This window comes from Phragmites australis, chromosome 16, assembly GCF_958298935.1.
Source record: "Phragmites australis chromosome 16, lpPhrAust1.1, whole genome shotgun sequence".
NCBI classification, from domain to species: domain Eukaryota; kingdom Viridiplantae; phylum Streptophyta; class Magnoliopsida; order Poales; family Poaceae; genus Phragmites; species Phragmites australis.
The window spans coordinates 27,674,216-27,701,086 of record NC_084936.1 but is presented as its reverse complement, the minus strand read 5'-3'; the positions used below and the strand labels follow the sequence as shown (position 1 = coordinate 27,701,086).

Genomic DNA, 26,871 nt, shown 5'->3' with positions numbered 1-26,871 from the left:
TTACTTTTTTATCACCTTCCCGGATGACACACTTTGAAACACCATTTTACTGGATGTTCATCCCTATTTACCACCCGAGCCAACGCAAATACATTGTTACAGTATGAACAATATCCAAGAGCTAAAAAAATATACCAAAAAATATGTTAATTTTTTATATGCTCTATAATTTATAAGCAACCTATTTTAACTGGATTCACTTAAAAATCTTGTGTAAAATTTAAACTAAAATTCCTAAAAGATACTATTTTTGCAACTTCTAGCAATTTGTAGGTCTCACAAAAATTTATAAAAAATTGAAAAAAATCACTAATAATCCTCTAATATGATGTACTAATTTATAAAATTATTTTTCACCTTAGGTTATAAGTAAAAAAAATAAGTTCCTTTGTAATACCCATTTATCAGTAATCTAGGGTGTGGAAGTCATTTTTTTACTTATAACCTAGGGTGAGAAATAATTTTATAAATTAGTACATCATATTAGAGGAATATTCGTGATTTTTTCAGATTTTTTGGAAATTTTTGTGAGTCTACAAATTGTTAGAAGTTACAAAAGTAGCACATTTTAGAGAATTTTAATTTAAATTCTAAACAAATTTTTATGAATCGAATTAAAACGGGTTGTTTATGAATTATAAGCATATAAAGAATCAACATATTTTTTGTATATTTTTTTTAGCTCTCGGATACTGTTCCTAACGCTAGTGGAGCCGGTTGGTAAATGAGGAAACATCCGGTAGAGTGATGTTTTAGAGTGTGCCACCCGGGAGGTGGTAAAGAAGTAATTGCCCCGCACACAGCACCACCGCATAAGCAAACCCCCCAAAACCACGAGGTCCCGCCGCCGCCTCTCCGACCTCCTCCGCCGCCGCGAATGCCGGAGCCGCAGGCCATCCTCCCGCTCCGCGCGCTCCCGCCGGACGCGCCGCTTCCCCTCCCCGCGCCGTTTCACCCACAAACCCCCGCCTCCGCCGCCGGCCCGACCTCGCCCCCCAACCCGACCCCTCCCCAACCCCAAACCCCCGCCGCGCCGCTCGCCTCCACCTCCACGCGGCCGCCGCACCCATGGGAGATCGCCGCGCGCGCCTGGCTCGAGTCCTTCCCCGATGGCCGCCTGCCCACCGAGTCCGAGGTCGACGCCTACATCGACGCGCACCGCCCCGAGCTCCCCTCCCTTCCCCGCTCCCAGCTCCACCAGCGCCTCCTCGCCCTACGCGGCGACCAGGTAACCAACCCACCTGCTCCTTTCGCTTGTTCGCCCCTTCGTGGGCTGCTTACGGTTTACGAATCATCATGTAAGTCCCCCGTGGTTTACTTGATGGGATTGATCGACTTGCGCCCTTCATCTTTTAGCGTTTACTTGTCAAACCTGACGATTGTTGGTGTGCCTAATAACTAAAAGGATCGAGTAACCACTGTTTGTGGGTTACTCTATTGCTGAGTCGTGGAGGATTGGGCTTGTCTAGTTACTTTGGGCTTGTCTAGTTACTATATGTTTGTAGTAGAATGGTTAGCACCTTAGCGGGTCCAGCCCTCAAAATTCGGACTTCCTCAGTGTTAGTATGGTTCGTTATGTTTCTTGGTCACGCTGAGGTTCCACGATCAGTTGAACTACAATGGCTATTAGTTTGGTTTGGAACTCTTACAGTACATTGATCTCTGAACTGAAATATGTTATCCGCTCTTTGTATTATAAGTGCTCTGCTGCCTCTGCATCATAGTTCTGATGTAACTGACCTTCTTTAAATCTGTTAGAAACATACCTGTCTTTTATATTCCTCACATTTGATCAACAAAACTGAGTTCAGCTTCTACTTTCATTTTCTCTTTTATGTCAGGTTTTAGATGCAGATCAGAGCGCATTCCCGTATAGGTTCCAGCGAACTGATCTATGGAAGCCTGTGTACCAATGGTTGGAATCTCTCGAGATGGACTCGCTAGTAGAAACTAAGCAGATATCAGATTGGCTTACATCGAACCCAAAGATAATGGACAGGCTGGTTGAGAAGCATTCAAAATATCATTTGATACACTACACCCAGAGAATGCACTTGAAGCTGCTGAAGAAGAGGGGGAAGTTGCCAAAGGTAAATGCATTTCTTATTGATTTGATTGGTATGTGCTAGAAATGCCTTGTATTTTCTTTATATTCGCTAAATTGGTTGCTTGGCATTTTGGCAAAGGATACTATGTTTTTGACAGTGGATATATGAGACCTGATCTGCTTCTGTCCTGCTGCTTGAATCTAATTTGTCGAGTTACTTGACATAAAAAATTCTAGCTATCATTGCCGATTGCCCTATTTAGATTCAGAGCCATAGTATTCTCAGCTCTTGCATTTTCCCCATCATTTTATTATTATTATTAGTGTGTTACAGCAAAGAGAAAGAATCCAGCTTTCTCTAAATCAGGACATAGTTTATGTTACAGCAGGTTACTTCAGGCTCGGTTTTTTTGTTCATCATATTTCTTGTGCTTGCCAGTTTGACTGTTTCCAAGTAATTGTTTGAGGTAACATTTGTAGTTGTTAAGGGTATAATAGTCAAGGGTATTATGGTAATCTTCTAGTCTAGGGTTTTCTTCATGTACTCTATATATTGCCCCCCATAGGCTACCATTGAATATAAGTTGCTATTCCTAACATGGTATCACAGCCAGGATTTTCTCCTCAGGGTGGCAACTCGCCCAAAAACCCTAGAATTTTTTTAGATCGGTTTCTTTGACGTCCGATCTAATCTACCTTCTGCCCATCGTTCGGCTGCTCCCCGTCGGCTCTCTCTCTTGGATCGATTTCCTGTGCTGCTCTCTGATCTGGACGGCTCCATGCTGCCGCGACCGGCCCGATCCAGTCGCTGCTCCGCCAATCCACCCCATCTGCTGCGCCGTCGCTGGATATTCCTAACAGTAGCAACACATTTAGATTCTTGTATGTACTCCTGTTAGTATCATGCAGTTGTCATGCCTATTCCCATGAAAGTTCTGAGTACATCTTGCTGATCTTGCATATAAAAATTCTCCTTAGTCCTTACGTGATCTGGATTTGACTTTCAATTCTTGTTCCTTTTGTATGAAGATACTAGCTTCACAAAAGCTGATTCTTGAATTACAGACTCTACAACTTTCTGCGGCTAGAGCCACAGTCAGGCCGAGTGCTGCTCCAGTGACACCAGAAGAAAGCACAGTGACATCGCGGAAAACTACACCTCCAGTAACAGGTTTTACTTTCTATGTTTTTGCATCTTTTCTTGAAGTGATACTTTAAAGTATCCCTGTAATAAGCTAGCATTCTGCCATTCTGCAGGTAAATTTTCGGGTGGCATTGCAGGCGGGCTTCAGAGTGGCACTGCAGGCAGGCTTCAGAGTGGCGCTGCAGGTGGAAGTGCAACTCTTAGGGGCAAGAAGACGTCATTGTCCAAAAAGAAAGAAGCTTTGCTCAAATATGAACTGTATATACCTAACTCCGGACTATTTGTCTGTTAAGTGTTGTTAATCATCTGTGCTCACATATTTTTGGATGTGTCTGTCTGTTAAGTGTTGTTAATGATCTGTGTTCACATATTTTTGGATATGTCTCAGTTTGACAGATTTGCAGAATCAGTTGACCACTGTGCTGTTAAAGCAATGTCATACTGTTGCCATTAAAGAAACAGATTCATCATATGTGGAATTTCAAAATCCAGAGACCAACATAAGTATACAAGAAGGGGCCACTACTGCAATCGCATCAGCCCCTTCGGAGGCAACAAAGGTTTATGTCAATGAACAGTCAAATCCAGCAGGAGCCTCAGACAGTGAATTTGGGCAAAAGAGAAAGAGAAACCCTATCATTGTTACACCTGCATGGTGTTATAGTGAAGCTTTGACAGGTTTGTCGTTTTTCTTGATGGAGGATTAATCATCTATTGTTATATCCAGTACAAGTTAACCTATGATATATCCTTTTTGGATGGCTTATTAATTCTGCCTTTGTTCCAAGTAGTTAGTTGGTTTGGTTATCGACATGGTCTACAATACACGCCTTTGATCAGTGCTTTTCCAGCTTTCTAACTATATGTTAGTAAAGAATATTTAAACGTACAGTGGTTTGGGAGTACTTTTGGTTACAATTCTACTAGTATCATTTCCGTGCCATAAATCAAAATCTTTCATGTATATTAGTGTAAAAAAGTTTCTCAAGTTTTACTGCACAGATTATAAAATGACATAAATTTTTCAATGAAGGTAGTATTCCTGTCAATCTTGTATTTTAATATTTTTGTGAAGATTAGGCTACAATGTCTGTAGCATGCTGAGATGCACCCAGGAATGCTGGCGCGTTACGATTTGTTTCTCAAATTACACAACACGATTTTTAATGAAATATTGCCTTTTCTGCTGTTATTAATTGCAAATACGTTACTACCAATCTGCATCAACTGACCAAGTGCGGTGACACCATGGCAGGAACCTTGCGGAATGAACAAAATTCTAGTTCGCATAGCGGTGGTGAAAGAAGTTTTAATATTTGGAAAGGGCATGTTAATCCACTATCGAGACATAAAGATATTAAGAAAAATATATTGTTCTGCCTGGAGGGACGTAAAACTGGTGCCAGCTGGTCCCAAGCTTGTTCTTATGGAGGTTATGCTGGACGGAGTTGTGAAAGATGGACCCCATTTCTTGAAGGCACGCTACTTTGTAGTTTTGTTCTCTAAACAATAGTGCTCAGTTGTTGTATTTCCTCTCAAAATTCTACCGACGTTTTTTATTTGTTTTCTGAAATAATGAGTTTTTCTTGATTTTCAATATTAGGATGGAATTCACCTGCAGTCCAGTTTGAAGGGCCTGCGGTACACGTCGTGAGAAAAAGTTACCTATCTTGGTGTCCAACATCATATGCTTACACGTCAAGTGCTCCTTCTGCTCAGCCTCATGACAGGGTATGGATCTCTTATGCATGTGGTAGTGTAATTTAGTGCAAGTTCAAACCTTTGTTATCTGATGGTTTGGTTTGACTGTCTTCTGTTTATGCAATTTTTAAATACTCTTTGGGTTTACAAACTTTTATTAAGTGCATACTTGTTTCTGCTTGTAACTAAGAAAATATATATTTAGCTCCTGTGTCAGAATGGGTTATCTTGTGTAGCTTCCATCAGAAAAAGTGAGAAGGATATAACTTACATGTAAACAGTATAGTGATTTCCCTGGTTGTTAGTTTGCTTTATTGTCAGTGCCCCTAAGTTCTGGAAACTTGATTGTTTACATGCAATGATGTAGTAATTCCATAAGTTCATACAGGAAGATGAATGGATGGGCAAATTGTTAGTAGAGGTTCTACAGGGCGAAAATTAAATGATTCCAGAAATGATTAGCACCATCAAAAGGCATAGCATGCAGTCTACTTTTTCTTGATTTTATCATTAAGGCTAAGATAAACTTGCATGCGAAATAGTCAGCTTTAATAATATCTTTGTTTCTCCCCCCTGCACCCTCTCTTTTGCAAACTAAATGGTACGGCTATGCTCAATTGTGCTCTGCATTTATTTTTCCTATTTGTACAGTTCTATTTAATTTTTACTGTTGTGCTGCCTCAGCAAGGTGTCCGCAAAGTTCTTGATGTAAAATTTCATCCAGAAGGGCTGCCTCAGCTTGTTTCTAGCTCCAATGAGGTTGGTACCATTTATGATTCTTTGCATTTTCTAGTCAAGAATTTCAAGTAGAGCAGGGACCCGTTGATGGGACCTGCAAATGGGTGTGATGTTGTAGCTGCATATTTGCATACTTCATTGCAATGTCTTGAAAACTCCTTACTTTTGCTTTGGTTCTAATATATTTTGTTTTACCTTCTTCTTATTCGTTTAAAATATTATTTCATTAATTCAGGCACCCAATGAACTATTGCTTTTCAATCTTCTTTCTGGAAGGGCTATTCAGCTTAGAGGCCACAGTACCAAGGTATGCCAAATAAGTTTATTCTTGTAGGAGTTACTCATTATGTTCTGAACTAGTGCTTCCATCCCCCTTCGTCCCATTCTTTTGTTGATTGCATAATATTATCCCTTCCTAAGCTGGATAAATGAAGAAGTTTAAGAGTTAAGGCCACCATCATGATTTTTTTTTGAAAAAGGTGGTCGTGTGACATGCTTGATTCTCTGTCACATTGCTTCTAAGCATGTCCTATACAAGGAGAAACTGACTTCTTTGATACGCATACTTTGGTAACTGTGGTAGTGCCAGATAAGAAACGTAGTTATGCAAGTACTAATCAATCTAAATTTTCACTTTACATTAGAAGTATGTGATTTTGGATTTTGATATTCCTTTTGGTAATATGCTTACTTTTACTATGATGATTAGTGTTGTTGTTACTTAGTTCTACCTATTGTTCTCAGATCCAGTCTATCGCATTTGCAGTCAAAGGTGCAAGCATAGTATCTTGTGCTTCTAATTTATTAAAGGTAACTATAGACTTTGTTCCATACTAATTATTGCAACTAATGTGAGAATAATGCTGTTAATTGCTTCTCTCCCTATAACTGGAGAATAGGTATGGGACTGCATTACAGGTTCTTGCCTCTATACACTGGGTGGCGATGACCAAAATTCCGTTGGGCATACTAAAAAAATTAGTGCTATGGCAGTGAATAAATGGCAATCCTGTACGTCTGTTCTTTATCAACCTTATTTCTTTGTGCTCACTGAATTCTTACATCTGTTATGTTCCTAGATGTCCTTTTTAATTTTTATCTGGTTACAGTTTTGAGTTGGAAACCTTTTGTTTTTTGTTATACTATTTGTTTGCTTAGACAATTATTGCTACATGAAGTAATTTTTCCAGTAGAAACGAGCAAGTTTCAGGTGCTGCAAATTTTATTGTGCCCGAGTTCTGTTTACTGCAAGGTGAAATAGGACTTGCGGGTAGCATTTCTAGTATAGTAGCAATTTGAGTAACCATGTGATTCGATTCACATGTCCATGGCAATGACCTGAACAAATGTTTCTCTTAGATTCATAAACCTGATTTATGTCCATACTGAAAGCTTTGCTTTATTTAATTGATATCTAATTTGGGAAATCAAAGTAGTAGATACTGACACAAAAAGAAGTATTCTTCCACTGTTTGAAGCATTCTGCTTTGCATTCTTATGTTCTTTTAAGAAGATGATGTTCTATAGGTCTATGTGGTTTTCTCTTGTTTGATGCAGTAGCATCAAGAACATACAACAACCTCATGATAGTTTCAGTGTCTGTGCTTATTGAACAACCTCATGATAGTTTCAGTGTCTGTGCTTATTGAGTGATTCCTTATGTACCATAGTTGGTTCAGTTTAAATTTTTGAGCATATCTCTTGATACAACAGTGATTTTTTGGGTGATTTGTGGAACCTCTAAAGAAGATTAGGACATATTAATTGCAGATAAAGGGGATTTATAAGAATAATAGATTCCTTTTTGTTGCAATACCGCTTCCCTATTGCTTCCTTTGCTTTGAAACATCAATACAGGGGATGATCGCGTGAACAGGTTTTTCTTTGAGCGTTCCAAGTATTGTATTTTGTTTACTGTAATTATGTTAACTCTATCGATTTGCTTCTTAGTCCAATCTGTTTCTTCTCTCTTAAATTCTTCATGTATTATCTCTTTTTTTATTTCACTTTTCTTTGTTCTAGATCTCAACATGGTGTACATTTGCAGGTCTTGTTGTCACTAGTGGAGCAAAAGGTGATGGGAAGCTTCTACTATGGAATGCCTTAAGAGGTGAACTTGCTTCTGATCTAAATTCGAACTTGAGGTAACATGGGAATGTTTCCTTGTACATCATCCTTTTGATTTTTTTGATTTTTTCTTCTTATCTTGTTCTCTGTACATCATACATTTCACATCATTAGTTAATGTGGTATCTGTGTACTGAAATATTGATTTTCTCAAACTTTGTTAACTAATGTTGATGTATACAAACAGTATTTAGGTTGTTCATATGAAACTAGTATCAGTAGATTTAACATCAAAAGCACGTTCACAAAATATGTAATCAAGCAATATATTTGTGTCATAAAATGGAAGGCGGTATGCAAACTAGAACTTACATGTCTTCCACCTTCACATGCTGCATATGCATCTTAATATAATTATGTAAATAATATGAGCTGCTTAGCAACTTAACAAATTTCCAGAACTTGTTCTTGGCACTGTTATCTATAGAAATCAAATGACGCCATTGTGCAACAAAACAAAAAGAAGTCTTATTGCTATAAAGCTATTTTTTTTTTCATACTTCAGATTACTGTTGACTATGAGCCCTTTGGTGATGCATTTATGGCTTTTATAATCTGCTTTATTTCCGTAAAAGAAATCTGCTTTCTTATATTTCACACAGAAATGCTAAGAACATCCAGAATTTTGCTTGTTGTGCTAGTTATGTTGATACACTTAGGTAGAAACTACATGGGTGCACTTTGCATCTGTCCTTTGAGACAAAAATCATCAGAAAGGAGAAAACTTCTAGAAGTAAGATGCTTTATGTAAGTGGAAAAGGAAGTATAATATTTATGATGATTTTTTTGTTGTTGAAGTGGTAAAGTTAGTAAAACTAATCGAAATGAATTTGATTGAGGGCTTATCATGGTAAGGATAGATTTGTTCAGATTTAAACATTCTAGTGTTTTTTTACAGTTACTTGCTATTCTGTCCAGATTTTGTTCTGGAAGTGAGACTACGAGCCTGTTTGTTTTTGTTGTGGGCTTGTGAATTTCCCAAAAGCTGCTTCTGGATTGTGGCTTTGGACAAGCTGATTCTCCAAAACTGCGGCTATTCTCCAGATTTTGGATTGAATTTTGATGTGGATGGACTGTATAATGTCTGTAACACCACTAGTCAGAATCCACAGAAGCGCCACCATATTGTGGATTCTAGTGTTAGAGGTAGCTTTGCATTCTGAGAATCAATTCCCAGAATCGGATTGCTTGTTTCAGCTTTGTCTTTTAGGGGCATAATCTAGGATCAAAAGCTGAAACAAACAACGCCTAATGATGAGAAAATTAAAGCGCTGGTTACCATTCTATGGTGATACATTTGTTTTATCAGCTTATGTTAAAAACTTGTGTCAAGTCAACTATGCAATCTGTTGATTTTAGGATAGATGGTGCAAGCTTATAGTGTTCCTGTGTTCACATACTTCTATTTTATGTTCTTATGCCTGTGGAATCCCAAAATGCTTAAACCATCCTCAAACCCTGCAAGTTTCTGCATTAATGTAGGTCCCAGGATATGGTATATCCTTCAGTTGATACAATGGAGTTCTGTAGTGAAAATCTTCTGGCATGTGGAAGTGACTGTGATTATGGTGGCTCAGCTGTGGTACAATTATGGGATATTGAATCTCCAGAGTCTTACTTATCTTTCTCTGCAAGTGATTCTGTATGTACCCTTTTCTTTTGTATCTAAGTGAGACTTTTAGAGGTTAAGAGAACTCTAACATATCTCCTTCACAGTATATTACTTCCCTTAAAGTCAACCCTGCTGGCAACACTATCATTACCGGTAATGTACCATTTCTCTTGCATGGAATATCCCTCTATTGCAGCCACAATAAAGACTACATAGTTATTGTACCTCCAATATGCAGGTTCTGGTGACGGGACTATTAGCTTATTTGACATCCGTGCTTGTTCTGCAATTAATCATTTGTCAGTGGGATCTGGTTGTGAGGTATTGACATATTCTTGCATAGAATTTGGAATTACTGGCTGTAGTTTGAGTTGATCATGTGGAAATTATGTCATTTCTTGTGTTGATTCTCATCTAATGAAGGGTGAATGCCATTGCTGATAGGGAATATTTACTTTTTACCTCTGATCTCTTAGCTTTACTAGCATATATTTATTCTCTGAGAACTGATAGTAAATATATTGCTGCTCAACAGGTTACATCTGTTTCGTTTAGCAACTGTGGTACCTATTTTTCTGCTTCTAGCACATCAAATAATACTTTGGTTTGGGATACAAGACTAGTCCCGATAAATCACTGCAAGGATATTTCACAAAGGAAAGACATGCGTTTTTTTCGGCCTTTACATTGCTTGAGCCATGGGGAACAGATGCCTACTGCAGAATATACAAGTCAACTGCCAGGGTAATGTAAATGTTGCATTAATTATTACAGCACTTAGTGATTAATTCGTTGCCTGGAACATCATTATGAACTTTGATGGGACTTACTGGAATTTATTTATATCTTGAAGTGTAATAGTTTTTCACTGGATTCATGATGTACTGTTTCTAGTAATCTGACATACATTTTTTTTCTTCTGTTTTATGTACTCTAGTGAAGTATAATCTGCTCAAGAGAAGTAGAAAACGTAACTACAGTAAAAGCCATATACTTGTATGGACAAACATCTCCCTTTACAAGGAAGAACATCATGTTGTGCTACTCATTGCTGAAGATGCAGAATCACGTATTAAAGTTGACCGCCCATGCCCACAGCTTCATATGTACACTGGACACAAAAATTTCTAGTTATTTTTGCTAGTCCAACTGCTTTGGCATCCGTGTCTTGTGGCGTACTGCCACGGTTTGAGTTCAACTACTTCGGTGTTTGGTGGGCTTATTCTGCATTTTTAGGTTTTGACCCTTCGTTCTTTACTCTGAGCTAAGCAAATGATTATAATGACCAAGTGCACATCATCCAAAAAAAGTATGGAGTACAAATGACCACTATCCACTTGATGATATTGTGTCAAAATAGAGTACAGATTGTCGCCATCCACTTCACCAAGTATTTATCCAGTAATTCCTGCCTGGCAATTTTGGCAGTTGAGATTGTGGGGTGAGCTAGCCTCAATAGCCTGGATCAAAATTATAGAAGAAAAATAAAGTGCAGTTTTGTGACTGGTCACTGACTGGCTAATGATGGTTTCTTTCTGTTAGATGTTCCTTATTCCTACGCTCCCCCTTTCCCCACTTAGCCCATTTTCACCGGATATGTCCCCTATTTATAAAACGTGATAAATTTGTAACATTATAAAAGTGTACTTCTTGAGGCAAATCTACACATATTGTTTTCACATGTTAAATCTAAAAGTTTAGAAAAAAGAGGCTAAGTTTAGAAAGGTTGGCTGCGCATATCCCAAAATGTCACTTGTGTGTGATGGAGGGATTGTTTTTTTCCTTTTGTTTGGCCACTGCCCACTAGATAGTCCCAGCTAGTACAGTGATAGACATGTCCTGCCTACTTTGAATCTATGGTTTATTGTTCTTCCAATGTATACATTACCTTTCACTGTCTGTTTTGTTTCCAAATTTTGTATGGACTTTGGGTTTCTTCTTTGATCCAGTCATGTTGATGAGGGTGATCAGGGGGTAAATGCCACACAGTGGCTGCATAACCAACCTGTACTTGTTACTGTAAGTGGTGATGGCAGGTGAGTAATAAACACGATGACTTAAACATTGTGTCATTCATCAATCTGCACTTATACTTACGAAGTTAGAAAAATGCTTAACTACTAGTCTACTCTGCATGTAGTGTTGGAATGTGGGATGTTACTCTAGGTCAACCTTGCGTCAGACATATTATAACTCATACTCGATGTGCTAATGCGGTGAGCCTATATTGCAATATTCTACTGGGTGGGTCCTTTAACTTACCACATTTGATGCTTTAATTTTCTCATGCAATAAATTTCAGGTTGCTGTAGCCCCTAACGACAAATACATCTCCACAGGAGGAAGCGATCAGAAAGTTGTGAGTTACTTATTTTGCCTTTTCGTTTCTTATGTTGCTCTGTGTTGCACTGAAATAGGTGTGGTTTGAATTGTTTCATAGGTCTGGATCAATAGAAAATAAAAGAAAGCGAAAAGCAATATGATCATATTCTTGATATGGTTTACTGAGTAGTATCAGTTAGAAAATAAAAATAACCTAGATAGCATATTACATGAACTGAACATGCTTTGAAGATGCTATCAGCATGTTTCTACTCATCATATCATCTGTATGAGTTTTCACCTTTATGTACACAACTGACTCATGTGATCCCCGAAAAAGTAATGATTGTGATCAGAGCAATAAGTGTTTCTCTTGTTTTTTATGTTCAGCTGGTCCTTTTCTTACTATTTGCTTGGCAGGTTTTATACCATAATAGAAGTGAGCGTACACATCTGAATTGGCGTCTCTCACACCCTCTGCAAGTAAATGATTAATATGCTGCCAGAAATTCTAGATTTTTTCCGCCGACATGGTAAGTCACCCTTATCTTTTGTGCTGTCTTGCAATGATGATCTCAGGAAGTATCAGCTCACAAACAGCTAAAAGAACATGCTTTACTGAATCATACATCAATAAATATATGAATTTGGTATAGGTGCAGACAAACCTACTGCCATTCATTTTTCTAATAGCTTTAGGCAGTAGTGCTATCTTCACATATCAGACGGACACTTACTGTAGACATCTAAAGGGGTAAAAAAAAGAGAGGAAAAATCAAATTGGTGAAAGGCCTTGTTTTATTGTGGAGGCTGTATCTTCATGAGAAATTGAGCAGCTTCTGTTATTTCCCAACGCACTCTGCATACCTCTATTCCTAACTTTTTTTGCATGCACATCTTTTTCAGCTGAGGAGTTCTCTGAGTCAGGTTGTTGAATTTTAGTCGAAACTCTGCTGCTCCAGATGGATGTGGAGCCAGGGCTGGTAGTGAAGCCTCTGCTTGATGGACGACTCAAGCTTGTGTTGGGCCTTAACATCAATGAATCCTCATGCCTCTTTACAAGTAGAGTCTGTATCTTTTTATTCTCCTGTAAAGAAAATGTTTATGAAACCAACACCATCCTGACTGGTAGTAGCTTTCTATTCTTAGGGTCTGTTTAGAGAAGGGGGGTTGGGAATTAGTTCAAATTTGAACTAAATTCCTAGAGCAACCCCCTCATCCAAACACCTCTTTATGTTAGCAGATAATATGAGCCAGGCTAGGCAATTCCCTGTACCATCAACTAGTTAGTTGATTAATAACTACTCACCCGCTGCCTGTATTTCTCTTCTTCCTTTTCTTTGAGTGTCAACATGTAGTCTTTCAGCATTGCCAGAAGCGGAAGCTGCAAAAGCTTATGTTAAGCCGTTTGGTTAAAGAAATTATAAGGGCTCTCTATTGTTTGGAATCAGTTACTTGACAATCAATCTACCTGAACTTGCATGGTCATTTGAAGTTACTTTTACATGTTTCAAATTAAGACAAAAATTTGTTCAGGTTGTTTTTGCAGTTAGTTAATCGTGTAAATACTGACACCATACTCGCTCAATGCATAGTGGTCAGATAAGTATTTTGAATAGAATATTAAAGGCAGGCCTTCATGGATGGTGCATGCTTGCTGATGTGCTTATTGTGCTGAACTGAAAACTATAGGATGTTACAAGTGCTTCACATTATGTTCAAAACTATTGGTTAGCATTGTCGTTCAACTGTTTTGTATTGTTGTGGTAGAAATACACCCCAATACCAAGCTATTTCTGTATATTTTTTATCCAACTGGTTAATCTGCAACGTTTACTTCTGAAGATAAACTGTATATGCTGATTTACCACTAGTGTTTTGTGGTGTCTAGAATGCCTACTTATAGAAGGCTCATTTATCAAACAACCTTTTGAAAGACTTCTAATGTGAGGTAACATGGGGTCTTTTTTGGTTGTGTGCAGTATTATGCACTTTTGTATGAGAATCACAATTATTTTATTCATCATATTTTTCAAAAATTTGTGTAGGCCTGGTATTGCTTTGTTTGCAATAGTTGGGGGCACAATGTTATCCATTTTGACATGGGTGCCGACTTTATCCCTCATGCATTTGCCTGTAAGAACATTTGGTTTTATACATCGTTACATGTTTTAATGCCAAGGAATAGGTTTGTTCCAGTAAACCACCTTTTACTTGATTCTCTTTGTATAAGCATGGCATATGTGGCTTTGTCTGTTTGGATGCGATTGGGTTGCTTCCATGCCTTGCTATCTGCAAGCCATTCTTCTTAGCAGAAGCCTACAAGCATGTTGGCTTCACCACTGCTACTTTGCTTTCAAGATTAAAATTCCAGGTACAGATGATTATCACTTGGTTTCTTGCTAACTGTCCAATTCTTTGTTGCACTAAGAGTTTAACTTCAACTCTGAACCCCTCTAATAATGGTCATGGAAGAATGCTCTATACTTGATTACTTATATTCAATGCTGCATGAATGATTTATGTTCACAAGGTTGCTTGAACAGGTGAGCCTACGAGTGGAAGAAGCTATTACTTGCCGCCACCTTATCCGCAGCGACTGTAAAAGATGCCTTACCTCTCACTTTTGGTGAATTTGAAAGGTGCCAATCCGTGAGATTCCACAATTTTCCACTGAATAACTTATCATGTTCCTTATATGCTATCATTGTGTCGATGACATGTGGGTCCATGTCCCACATGTCATCCTCACAATGGATGGCATATTAGAGATTAGCCAGTTATTCGGTGGCGTATCGTGGATTTGTCCAATTCAAAAATACATCTAAGCTGTGCCACTACAATCTTATTATCATTGTCGGCACCAAAACTGTAGTGTACACTTGTTCAGTATTTTGGCTTCTGTGAAGTATGAAAATTAGACCCTTTTTAGATCACTATAAATTATGTTCATGATAGTTCAAAGATGGGCGGAAGCCAGCAGATAACTGACCAGTGGCGGTAAAAGTAAAAGTGGACCCTGAACTGTTTGTGTGGGCAATCTAGGTCAGTTTAGGATAAATATCGTGTGGCAAGTTCATTTCTAAAATTCAAATATTGTATAAACTATGAAGGATTTTGTTCTAAAATCGAAATACATGAGCTCGTACCTCATCATAGTGGAAGACCTTGTTTCTCTCCTGTTCCCAGAATTGTGTCTTGGCCATTAAGTGTTCTACCAAGCCTGTACCCTTTCTAGTTAATATACGTTGCATATCAATTTTCCATTTTACTTGTAGCTCTAATACATACCTGGAATTTTGTTAACTATAATTCTAGCACGCTCTGCCCGTTTCAAGTGCTTGTGGGCTCCTCTGCTTATTGAATACCTTCTCTCGTCCTGTAGAGAGAACTATAATCAACTTAATGAAATCAAACTTGGAGAGAAGGCATATGTATATGGCTATGGTCATCAGGCAGCCAGTGCACCCTGCTGTATTCTTCTAGCCATCGCTCTTCATCACATGAAGCCATCCATTTTTCAACCTTGTCCATTATGTCTTTCCGGCTTGTGGCCTCCTCCTTTGCTTTGTATATATATTCATCCATTGTCTTTAGTAGATTGTCATGGTCCACATCTCCTGTACATTTATTCCCCAAATAGTCATATTAGTCAATGCAGTGGAAAGTGGAAACCGGAAAATGTAGTCCAGCCCTGAAAAAAGTGAATGACGTCTGATTGGCAGGACGAACCTGACATTATCAGATCCATTATGTTGTCCATTTCTGTTTGGTAAGGCATGTCCATGTGTGATTTCTTGCAAATTTCGTCAACCTCTGCTCTCTTTTTTAGGAATAGCTCTTTCATTTTGCTTGCCTTCAACTGATCTAGTCTCTGAACTTCAGATTCAACCTATTTCATCAATATGGTAAAATTAAAGACTTATCAACTGCAAGACAGTATACTCATTTGTCATAATTCAAGTTTTATTTTTGAAGTTTGATCTCTGAGATTTACCTGCTGAATTGTGTCTATAGTGAGGCTTCCAGGACCTAACATACCATTTACTGAAGTCAATGCAAATATCTTAATTTGCCCATATGGTTGGCGCTCCTCCATGGCAATATCCAGAGTATTCCATAAGTTTGTTAATGCTTTTACGAGGCTATGGAGCTACAAAATAATTTGTGCATTAGTAGGCAGTAGCGCATGCATTTCTTTCTTTGATATTCTTACGGTATATTAAATATTTCATTATTTCCTGCTTGCTTATCAAAGACTTGCTTATGCTATAAGCACATTATCAAATTGAACAGTAGAGATTTTGTAAGAAGACTAGTGACGAATCTGGTAAATGCATTAAGCCAGTTTGCTTTATGGGTTATTATTGAACTAAATATGCGATGGGGTTCTTTTCAATATGTATAACTCCCTGAGAGCTTGAATGTATTCTCTGATCTTCATGCTGCCACTGTTATTATTTACCTATCCAAATGAAGTGTGGCTGCACTGGTTGGTACCAGAAGGTGAGAAGGATAAGAAAAATCACCTTTTCACTTCTATTGTTCTTCTCTTCTTTAAGCTTCTGAACAGTCACGTTGAGCTTTTTGAGGATGTCATCACTTATGTTCTTTGTCTGTTGTTCATTTGGTCCATCTAGCAACCTTGGGTGAACATTAGCAAGTATCTTTGAAGGATCCATTCCCATTACTTTTGCAAAATTGTGAATTAGGACTTTGTATTCTTCAACTTTGCAGAGGCGATCACTCTGGAGAAAGTAAAATTCTGAAATCGGATCCAGTGCTGTTAAATATATTTATTATAATACAGGGTTCTTTCTCGTATGTACCTTTTCTCGTTTCAGTCTTTGCAATTCGCTTTGGTACTCCTCGAGTTTCTTCAGTGACAGATCTTCTTCATTCACTGTGACAGCTTCATTCTCGGAGTGTCCTGCTATTTCGGAGGCAATCCTTTGTATTTCGGTTTGCACCTCCATGAACTGCTTTACTCTGGCTTCTTTTCTCATCTGCATTTCTTGTAGGGCTGGTGTAATGGAATTCAGCTGCTCCTTTAGAGTGCCTGCCATTTTGTCAGGCTGCATAAAGCGATTTCAGGTTAGCTTCTTACTGTTTCTTGTTCGATATGATTTAATGAGACCTGTATGATGCGGATGTTACTCGGCCTGGGAATGATCTTTCTCCAAGGGAAAGTAGTAGATTGGTAAATTCAGCCTCAGATTCAGCTAATGCTTGATGCAGTTGAATCCGAGACATATTTGCACTATTTACTTTTCTTCTGTAAACTTCTTGGCATTCCTGCTCTAGCTCTTCCAGTATTCTTTCCCTCTCGTTTTCGTCTTGCCCGACTTCATCCCATATTATCTACACCATATGGAGTTTATAAGCATAAGAGCACCTTCAGCTATTATGGAACAAATCTACATACATTGATGAAAGAAATTTGTGCACCTTCAGTTCTTGAAGCAAGTAGGCACATGAAGACTCTGGCAGCGCAGCACCAGGAGCTTTTTCAGTCATCCTGAGTGATCCCATCTCAAAGATCTTCTGACAAACTTCGAGCAAATATTGATGGGATCAAATCAGTTGGGTGCAGTACATGCTTAGAGCTGGCCCTGGAGGGCCATATTTAGCAAGTGTATGACAGAAAAGCTGCGAAATACAGTGGTGGCTGCTGTGAGTGGCTTTAGATGCTGGTTTTGCTTGCAAGACACGTAGCATGTGTGGTTGGTGTCGCCATGAGGAGCTGAAACAAATTCTGAAGCTTTGTGAAGAAGGCTCTTTCTAGTTGTTCTGTTGGCTCTTAAATTTTAATAATTGCCTTCTTATTTTTCAAAAGAGAGAGAGAGAGAGCAGGTGTGGTCTCTTCAGACCTTTCTTCTTTCCATATGTTTCTAATGAAACAAAAAGTTGATGGCTGCGCCGCATCTTCAATGGATTGAAATTCCGGAGGCTTCCAATGTGGGTTGAGCTTACAGCTCAAGCTGCACACTAATGGGTGCTGCTTTAACTTTATTGGACATGTGCACCATTTGGAGAGCGAAATGTCACTTTGTGGCCACTGGCTGGTAACTCTGAAAGTAACAGAACAATTGCTTGCTTGTTGACGGTTAGCTGCAGACTTCAGTTAGTAGTGAAGTTGAAGTTTTCATGCACATGCAATTGTTGTTTTTAAGTTCTAACCACGGGATATCTTTTCAGGCTACCGACGACCTGCAATTTTGCTTAACTCAAAGGCAGGGTTTTTATATCTGATCGTGCTTTTTCCGGCGTCAACGTTATCCTCGTGAATTCCAGCTGAAGTCTAATTTGGCATCTTATTATGTCGTGTCGTGCCGTTCTCACGGTGGCATGTCACGTTGTAGAACTTGCTGTCAGGTAGAGGTATAGCAACGTGCCATCTTACCGCAATACCATGTTCGTGAATTGAAATGATGTGGCAATAGCCGAGCAGTGGGCTGTCTCGTTTTGGGATTGCAAGTTGCAATTGAGACCGGCCATCCGGCGTGTCAAATAAACAGGAGAAGGTTGCCGGTGCCGTCTCGAACATTGGTTAGTCTCCAAGACGGAGAACTTTCACCAACCAGGTTGAGTTCGACGGTACTGTGTGGGCTTTTCTTTTCAGAAACCGGCTCAAATGTTGTAAGATGATGAGTCCATTAAGGCCACTCTTAATACTAGTTTTTTTAGATATTAATTAGGTGTTTACCTAAGTAAGAAGATGATGTGGTAAGTAATTTAAAGATGAAAGAGAGAATTTGTTTGTTATAGAAGAAATTAGCTCATCGAGCAATCCTAACTGATTATGAGATAATAAATTATTTTAGGAGATCTTAAAAAACTAGCCAGACATGTGTATCTATCAGAAACTTATTTCTTAATATTAATTTCTTACCCTCTTTTTTCTTAGAATTAATCTAAGAAACAAAGTTTTCTCATTTGTCCGTGGAAGACCAATATCCATGCATGGGAGGCGTAGCACTCCCTCTCTGCTGGTGAAAAGTTTTGTCAGCTCAGAGGGCTACGAGTCTACGACAACCAACAAGTCGATATAGGCCAGTGCCTGCGGGAGCCTGTTTGGGAAGCTACATCCTACAGCACATAGAAGTTGGCTTAGAGAAGTACTTCAGGTACCCTGGATCTTAAAAGCTTTGGTTTACCGTGCAGTAGGACCTTTTGGAAAATTCAGGTCATATGAGGATTGATTATGGGCCTCATTGAAAAGCTAGTAAGAAATATTGTGGGGTGGCAATGACTCTTCTTCTCTGCATGTCTGTTCCTTTGAAAAGCTACAGCACATAGAAGCAGAGCCTGACTAGGCTTAAACGGTCGATTTCTGCGTGCTACCCTGGCCTGGCTTACATGCCCCTCCCTTTTGCATTGGGCTGGCACGACGTACACCCCTGGGCAGGCAACTGATCACTAGAAAACTGCATTACGTAGATTTGCATTTTTTTTTTTCAAAATGGACGCATATATTTATAAATTTTTTATTTAAAAAAATAAAAATAAAAAGATCGAAGTGTTTGAGATGATTAACCATGGGCCCCATCTACCGCCATGGGTTGATGGCCCAGCCTTCTATGCGGCCCACTTACTACCAACGGCCCAAAGAAACCAGCAGCCTCCACCAAGGGCCGAATTCTGAGCTCCCATGGGCGGCACAACAGAGTCCGGCCGGCGATGGAGCGGGAGCGTGGGGCGGCGGCGCTGTGGGGGCACCGGCACCTCCCGCTGCTGGCGCGCGCGCGGTCCAAGGAGTCCGTGGAGTACGTCCTGCAGGCGCTCTGGCGCACCCGCCGCACCGGCCTCGACGCCGCCGACCGCGCCGTCGCCCGTGACGTTCTCCAGCTCTCCGACGACGCCGAGCTCGACCCCGTCCGTACCACCCGCTTCCCCGGCGTCTCTCGCTACCAATCGATCTCTTCCTTCCTCTATTACTTTCTGCGTTGTTGCCCGCGTCGCGGGTGTTGCAAGTTGGATCCCCAACCGTGTGCTTCTTCAACCTCTCTGCTGCAGCTGCTGGTGTGCCTGAGGATACTGATCTGGAGGTGCGTCAACGAGAACGTCGCCAAGGACGACGTCCCGAAGCTCTTCCCTGAGGAGGTGCCGCCCGAGTTGCAAAAGCTGCTCACGCTGCTCCTGCAGAAGTTTCAGCCGGAGTGGCAGGAAGATGCTTCAAAGGATCAGGTGATGTGCTATTTGTTGGCATTTCCTTTATTTCCTTTGGCAAGAATTTGTAATAATGAATGGTTAGGTGCAAACCTTTTGCAGAGGCCGGAATAAAAACTTCCTTTATCTAAAAAAAAAGGATCAGGTGATGGCAAGGCCGCAAGGGGCTGGCACGATGACAACATGCTTAGATGATATGTGCCAATCGTTATCTCAAATAATTTTCTGCTCATTCTAACGCGTTGAGTTGTTCTGCAGGCATCCAAGCTGCGTTTGGAAACAGCAGAATGTCAGTTGAATCAAAATGGAGACACATCAGAGCAGCCAGCTGCTGCTACTGCAAAGGTAGGTAGAAAGAACAATTGTTGTGTGGAGCAGTTTCATGGCCTTCTGCAATTTTGCTGAACTTGATGCTAGTTGCTAGATGCTCCATTATCCTTTTCATTTGTGAGAAAAGATTGCAATGGGAGGTTGACAGACCTTTCTGTTGACAAAGCCATTTCAGTTATTTACCTGAACTGTACTGAAGATACTATCTAGGATGAAAAAAATCTGATCATGCTAAACTTTCGTTGTCACTGCAGCTTCAAAATGGTACCGCACCTGCTAAGGATTCTGTAGAATCAGGAGAAAAGGAAGTGAAGAAGTTTCCATTGGCTAAGGATTCTTTAGACAAAATGCTGGAGGATATGTTCTCAATCAAGGACCAAATGCCAAATGCTGTGAGTACACATGTTTTGTTATAAACCGGGTCATATGTTGATTTCCTTTCTGCTTTTACATTTCTAATATTTTTAGCAGGAAGATTCTAACTTCCAGATGTTTTTCAAATTTCTTTTGCAGGTCAATGATAAGGGGCACGAAGAGATAGCAGGACGCACTTAGAAATGCCACTTTCGTTCTTGTTAGCTCTGCGGGACTTCGCAACATCAGAAGTCGGCATGTTCAATTCTTCCTTGTGTTAGTTTGTTCTAGATCATGATGGCACTCACGGCAGCTGCATTCGTTTCTGCCATGGGACTAATGTAAATTCAGAGAATGTTCTTTGTAAAGCGACGCCTGTGTAAGTCGATTGATATATTGAAACTTGATGCTTCCTTTTTCACTGGATACATATTCACGTCTACGCAGCCCCTATATGTCCCTCATCATCTACTCTTATATGTTTTGTAATTTCAAGCAGCAGTTGGATCTTTTCATGCTCAAGTTGCAATGCCAAGTGCGCCTTTTTAATGCTCAAGTGATCTATGCTGCCACAGTAGTTTTTTTCTTTCGGAAGCTGCCACGGTAATTCTTAACGCAGAACACAATCATAATTTCTTGATATCAGATCAGCCAACAACAGTTGACAGTACATAGGAGGCACCGAGAAACTCAAATTCCATACCAACTACACAGCTCCAACACTTATGATACAATCTGATACTCTGATATGAGAAATTATTATTTTGGTACAATGATAAAGACTTGTAAGATCACTACCATGCTTGTTCCAAGTGGTCAGCATCGTACATATTTCACATTTTGGATCTTCCTACGCATGACGAATTCAGTATTTTAATCCGATGCCAAGATGTGTTTAGGACCCCTCTCAGGTTCCATATGTCCTCCACATTTTCGGGTTGAACGTTTGCAGCCGAATCCACCTGTAGTCCACATGATGCATTTTCACATACAGTTTTATGCAAAGCAGCAAAAGTTTGGGAGAAACAGTGCCTGTGGTGGATTTCACTTACCGCCTTAGCTACTATCTCAGCATTTGCTGGTATGTCTAATGTAGCCTCGAAGAGAACCCATGCCCACTTATCACTCTGAGGTCCATCAGATACGTATGGAATGCTGTCTTTCTGATATCTACGAGCCTCAACCCATGTTTTACCCCCATCAACAGATATATCCACTCTCTCAATGCCGCGGCCACCACCTGAAAGTGCATATCCAGCGATCCTAGCCTGCAGCGAGCGAACATAGCAGAGCGTGAATAAGACCTTATTCCAAACTTGGCCATTGTATGTACTATGTACACAGGATGCAGTCTCAAGAGTAACCATTATTATGGAAATAATACTAACCTTTCCTTCCTTGATAACATCTACATCTTCCAGCGTACAGATAGCAGACTACTCAATCAAAAGTAAGTGAAGATAAGTTATCCAGAAACCTAGCAGAACATATTAGCATAGAAATATTGATAATGTAGTACCTGTACAGGAAAATCCATTTGTGGCCTTCTAGTTGACCAATTAATATTGTCCCAATCCACAGAAGGTGGAAACATTTTGTAATCTTTTTGCATAAAAAAACCCTGGTTGAGAATTAGCAGTCAGTTTTGAACATAAAAAATAAACATGAAAAGGTGGCATTGCATTCATATTTTCAGAAAACCTGGCATTCATCCTCAATTATGTTGATACTGTCCAGCCATTTTACAGAGCGTGCGCCAATAACACCAGGTACAACAACACGGAGTGGGTATCCATGGTCGCGATTGAGGATCTATACATGGTCATTTACAACAAGTGAAGCATGGAACACATCCACATTAGAACTGCAACATCAGGAAAGTTTAGCAAAAGTACAGAGTTGCATTGCAACTCAAGCACAATATTATTTAGCAACAAATATTTCAAAAACCTGTGCACCTGTGCTTGACGAGAGCAGTATCAAATCAAATTATTACATACTCCGTCAGTGCCAAATAAGATTCTGATGAGTATTCAAATTTGGCAAGAGATTAACTCAGGTGTTATTTGTACACTAACTGTTCTGTTTTAGGAAGTGTTCCATCAATATGAACATAGCACATTACTGTAATGTTACTGATAATTACACGTGTAGTTAGTATTATCACTCTAATTCACCAGAAGCAGCTTCAAAGGGAGAAATTGCACTATGCAATAATGAAATAACAGGACAAGATGTAAGATTAAATGAAAAGGCAAACCAGAAGTACAACTGGGACAACGGTGTTACGAAAAACACACATTTTGAAGAACAACTTAAACATCATACTGGAAACTATGTAAAATAAATTTCAATATGAAAGGAAAGGAAAGGTCAATATTTGGTCACCTCTCCATTCATTTCATATGCAAGCAATACATCAGCATCAGGATCTGCTGCCTGCTTCAATGGAATGGATGCCCTATATGGACCACCTTTTTCCTCCTGAAACACAAACAACATGAGATCAGTGTGGTAGCCATAAAAGCTGCTGCCGGTCAATAAGGACCAACATACTCACTTTACATTTGTCAACACTGACAAACTCAACGTGCTTCCCTCCTAAAGATGTCACTGAACCGAGCTTAGGTATTCCAACTAGTTCAAGGATATCACATAATTTTGCTCCTCCCCAAGTTGCTGGAATGATACAAAAGATTAGAACATAGTAGAACCATTTTAAACTTTTAATCAACAAGAAACACAAGTATTGCTTGGTACAAAGACAATTTGATGAGGACAATCAGAGCATTTTCATTATGATGCTGGTACTGATTCAATAGAAAAAATGAAAGGTAAAAAGGAATTTTTTGTTCCAGTCTATAAAATTAGGAGTCCAGAATGGAAGTAAAAGGTACAATTCTTGGGATAGCAAAAAAAACAGCAGTTCCTGTAAATCAACTCCATTCATATGACCACTATCTTTTGTAGTTCTTGGTGTAAACATAATAAATTTACACAGTAGTAACATGCATATTAATCAGGACGCCACTATGAGCTGAGATAAGTGCATCGGGTTGCATTTCTACAGCATTGAAACAAAATGCATCCCTTAAGTTCTGAACATTCTAAAATAACACAACTAATTTCTTACCGTTTCCAAGAGCAGATATGTCCCACCCAACACCTCTCACTTTCCGTACCTTACTCATCGCAGTCCTTCTGTTTCCCGCACACTGTAAATACCAGAATCTTATTGTTACATACTTACATTACTAGCAATACTAATATATTAACCATCACAGAAAGATTAGGGGGGAAAGGATTTAAGTTAACTGCAGAAGACCTGTAAAGTTGCAGTGACATTGTGCTTTGGAAGAGCCCTGAATGCGAAGTTTATGTCAATTCTTTACTCCAAAAAAAAAAAAAATTGATGTCACATGATAAGATGATAAAACATAATGCATTACCAAATGTCAGCCATCGATATCTGAATTGGCTTGTGGATAAGACCAGTAATGGAAACACTGTATCTGTTGATCCGTTCATATAAAAAATGTAAGGGTTTGTAAGAGATCATAATGATAAATGGAGATTCACAGTCCCTGCTGAAAAACCTTGAGAGGTTATCGACTTTTGGAATGGGTCCATGGTTCCTCTTGTAGAAGAAATCCACCGGGGTGATGTAAGATGCGACCAATGCTGATCGGTGAGGCTCAGCATTAAATGGCTCCTGCATAACAAAATAATGCCATCAGGTTACTCCATTTCTGTATCTTACGGAATAATTCAGGAACAGCTCCTGCTAAACTGCAAGCTCACTCTGGAATAATTGTTGCTAATCAAAACACTTGTTCAGGAATAGCAGACAGAGAAGGGTCAAATCTACACACCGCAGCAGGCCGGCAGCATACAGAGAAGCAAAATTCCCAGTGCATCGGAGTGAGGAATGCACCAGCCAAATCCTAAACCCATTAGCCTTTGTTTCTCAAACCGGAACGGGAATCCATCTGCACACTCACCGAGAATAAACAAATTCCCTACTAACCACACCTCACTTATCACTACTCACTAACAGCACGTCTGCACGCTAACTCATACGGGCAGTCGGGCGACACCGCGCAACATGAGCGGCGGCGGCGGCGGCGGCGTCCTGATTCCGCCGATGCACCGGCATCGCACGCATCCGACCGACCGACCGACCGGGCCAAGCCGCGAATCGTTGCGATTATTTATTTTCCTCCCCCACGATCCCTCGATCCTCAGGGGGAGGAACACGAACGCGAGAGACGGGGCGAGAGACAGGGCGAGAAACTGACCTTGGAGTTGATCTTGAGGGCCGGGTGGCGCGGCGGCTCCTCCGCGTAGTTGGACGGCGCCGTGAGCCCCGGCATCGTGCTCCTCTCGTGGCCTCGTGCTCCCTCCTCTTCGTGGAAAAATTGATGAATTGTTTATCCAGAATTATAATACCACCTAAATCAATGATACATCGGACCGTCTAAATTTATAACTATAAGCTAAAGTTACAAATGAACATAATCTATTTTTAAGGGTGGTAAATCATCAATTAGTTCAAATGAGCTCCTATTTTTTATTGTGTGGTGAGTCAACAAGTGCGAGTTGCCACTCGCCAACGTAATATTTTGATGGGCTCCACGCCTACACTTGGATTCATGGTTTTCTTAGGGAATTTTGGTTTTACTAGTTGAATGTATATGGGTTATAAGGAGACTCGAAAATTTTTATGATATAATATTGTTCGAGTGAAACACGTGCATAATTAGTCTGATATATCTCAAGGTGAAAAAAGACAGATACGGTTTAAAAAAGTTTCTAACCACTTTTACTGTCAGGGTCTCATTGGAGCGTAGTATTATGAAAATATAAGAATAGAAAAAATATAAGATTAAAATTGCCTACCACTTGTAATCCTACATTAATCCAAAATACAGAAAAATCTCTTGTGAACCGTTTGGATGCAATAAAGGAAAAACATGGGAATGAGAGAAAAGGGATAGAATCAAAGGAATTTTTCTATAAGGTTGGACCTTACACTAGAAATCCTCTAAAAATCCTATAAAATAGGCTATTCTATAGAAATTTCATACGGATTATAGAGGTTCAATCCTTTGTTTCAAAGGGCTCATAAGAATTTTCCTATAAAATTCAAATCATTTAAACTTCCTCAATTTTTTTTTCCAAAGGGGTATTATATTTTTTTCTTAAAATCAAAATAAAAGACAAGAAAATAAAAAATAAAAACGAAGTCGGAACTATTAGAAAAAAAAACGAAAGCATTAGAACAGAAACATACTCATATCTATCGAGAACTGATAATTCGTATCGAAAACACCTAACCATAGAACAATTGCTTACAACGTTCATGTGAACATGGGGTATCTGAACCACGGTACATGAATCTATACATTAATACATTATGGATAGGTTTGACATCTAATCCATACATTAATGCATTATGGATAGGTTTGACATCTAATAACTCAACACGGTTCCACGGCAACACCACATAGGACATAACTGATTAAGTGATAACTCAACCAAACAACCATCATATGGTATTACAATAATACAAATCACAGGGAGGAAACTTTGCATTGTAGTCACCGCGGCCTCCACTCCCCCGACCCTCACTTAGGCCGCTCGCAATACTAGTTTTTTAATATTAATTAAGTGTCTATCTAAATAAAAGAATGATGTGGTAAATAATTTAAAGAGTATAGAGAATAAGCTTGTTTCTTACTTACGGAAGAAATTAGTTCTTTGAATAATTTTAAATAATTATAAGACAATAAATTATTTTATGAGACCTAAAGAAACAAATAATACATATATGCATTGTAAGCTTATTTCTTAATATTAATTTCTTACTCTCTCTTTTTAAACATCACCTAACAAACAAAGTATTGATAGTGGTCTTGTGCGAAGAGAACGGCTGATGTCAATTAGTACCGCAATTTTGCTTCTATTATTAAAAAAATTAGTATCACAAATGTGCAATATTGTAGTTAGATGCATTACTACTGGTAGATGGTTATCGCATATAAGATTCACTAGAAAGAATGGTCAACGTTGGAAGCATTGGCCTAAGGACGTTGGTTTATGTAAAATAGGGATACAATGTGCCCGCCTATTAATATAAGGAACTTGCTAACTATTTGATGACATTTGGAGTCCTCAAATCTGTCAAATTCCTAATCTTTGAATGTCTATCAGACGTGCGAGATCAACCTCAATTGTATATAAGAATTCTACCCTGGACCCCTTTCCTCATTCCCACCCACCATTGCAGTCCCTCAGCTCATTCCCGACCCTATGCACCACCTCTCC

The 26,871-nt window shown here is 39.4% G+C and overlaps 4 protein-coding genes across 8 annotated transcripts; 2 read left to right on the top strand and 2 right to left on the bottom strand.

The window, feature by feature from the left end:
• Positions 1-784: 784 nt before the first annotated feature.
• LOC133894889 (uncharacterized) lies at positions 785-13,112 on the top strand. Of its 2 annotated transcripts, XM_062335073.1 has the most exons (21): positions 785-1,228; positions 1,842-2,090; positions 3,113-3,218; positions 3,305-3,449; positions 3,580-3,869; positions 4,447-4,668; positions 4,795-4,922; positions 5,577-5,651; positions 5,866-5,937; positions 6,375-6,440; positions 6,530-6,641; positions 7,678-7,774; positions 9,240-9,399; positions 9,474-9,522; positions 9,608-9,690; positions 9,905-10,113; positions 11,319-11,405; positions 11,510-11,585; positions 11,672-11,728; positions 12,112-12,224; positions 12,598-13,112. In XM_062335073.1, exons 1-20 carry the CDS (start codon positions 878-880, stop codon positions 12,184-12,186), a joined length of 2,709 nt encoding a protein of 902 aa, XP_062191057.1. In that variant the 5' UTR covers positions 785-877; the 3' UTR covers positions 12,187-12,224; positions 12,598-13,112. The 2 variants fall into 2 exon arrangements, 1 of the variants encoding a protein (XP_062191057.1); XR_009905544.1 differs by lacking the exons at positions 11,510-11,585; positions 11,672-11,728; positions 12,112-12,224; positions 12,598-13,112 and having other exon boundaries at positions 7,678-7,740.
• On the bottom strand, positions 12,223-17,285 carry LOC133894890 (65-kDa microtubule-associated protein 8-like). Its single transcript, XM_062335074.1, has 11 exons — positions 17,140-17,285; positions 16,849-17,052; positions 16,521-16,766; positions 16,221-16,439; positions 15,689-15,844; positions 15,424-15,583; positions 15,160-15,311; positions 14,983-15,070; positions 14,841-14,914; positions 13,001-13,075; positions 12,223-12,778 (listed from the first exon to the last, which is right to left on the bottom strand). Exons 1-11 carry the CDS (start codon positions 17,221-17,223, stop codon positions 12,467-12,469), a joined length of 1,770 nt encoding a protein of 589 aa, XP_062191058.1. The 5' UTR covers positions 17,224-17,285; the 3' UTR covers positions 12,223-12,466.
• A 2,028-nt stretch (positions 17,286-19,313) lies between these two features.
• LOC133895555 (uncharacterized) lies at positions 19,314-20,972 on the top strand. 3 transcript variants are annotated; one of them, XM_062335967.1, is made up of 5 exons: positions 19,327-19,566; positions 19,708-19,878; positions 20,119-20,205; positions 20,445-20,582; positions 20,704-20,972. In XM_062335967.1, the coding sequence occupies exons 1-5, from the start codon at positions 19,372-19,374 to the stop codon at positions 20,743-20,745; spliced, it is 633 nt and encodes a 210-aa protein (XP_062191951.1). In that variant the 5' UTR covers positions 19,327-19,371; the 3' UTR covers positions 20,746-20,972. The 3 variants fall into 3 exon arrangements, 2 of the variants coding, with proteins under 2 accessions (XP_062191950.1, XP_062191951.1); XR_009905627.1 differs by lacking the exon at positions 20,704-20,972 and adding an exon at positions 19,963-20,005 and having other exon boundaries at positions 19,314-19,878; positions 20,445-20,496; XM_062335966.1 differs by having other exon boundaries at positions 19,319-19,878.
• A 179-nt stretch (positions 20,973-21,151) lies between these two features.
• On the bottom strand, positions 21,152-25,024 carry LOC133895554 (sulfite oxidase-like). 2 transcript variants are annotated; one of them, XM_062335965.1, is made up of 12 exons: positions 24,843-25,009; positions 24,141-24,256; positions 23,994-24,056; positions 23,870-23,906; positions 23,678-23,759; positions 23,105-23,223; positions 22,933-23,028; positions 22,246-22,356; positions 22,064-22,165; positions 21,933-21,980; positions 21,597-21,812; positions 21,152-21,506 (listed from the first exon to the last, which is right to left on the bottom strand). In XM_062335965.1, exons 1-12 carry the CDS (start codon positions 24,915-24,917, stop codon positions 21,378-21,380), a joined length of 1,194 nt encoding a protein of 397 aa, XP_062191949.1. In that variant the 5' UTR covers positions 24,918-25,009; the 3' UTR covers positions 21,152-21,377. The 2 variants fall into 2 exon arrangements, with proteins under 2 accessions (XP_062191949.1, XP_062191948.1); XM_062335964.1 differs by having other exon boundaries at positions 21,152-21,812; positions 24,843-25,024.
• Between the last annotated feature and the right edge of the window lie 1,847 nt (positions 25,025-26,871).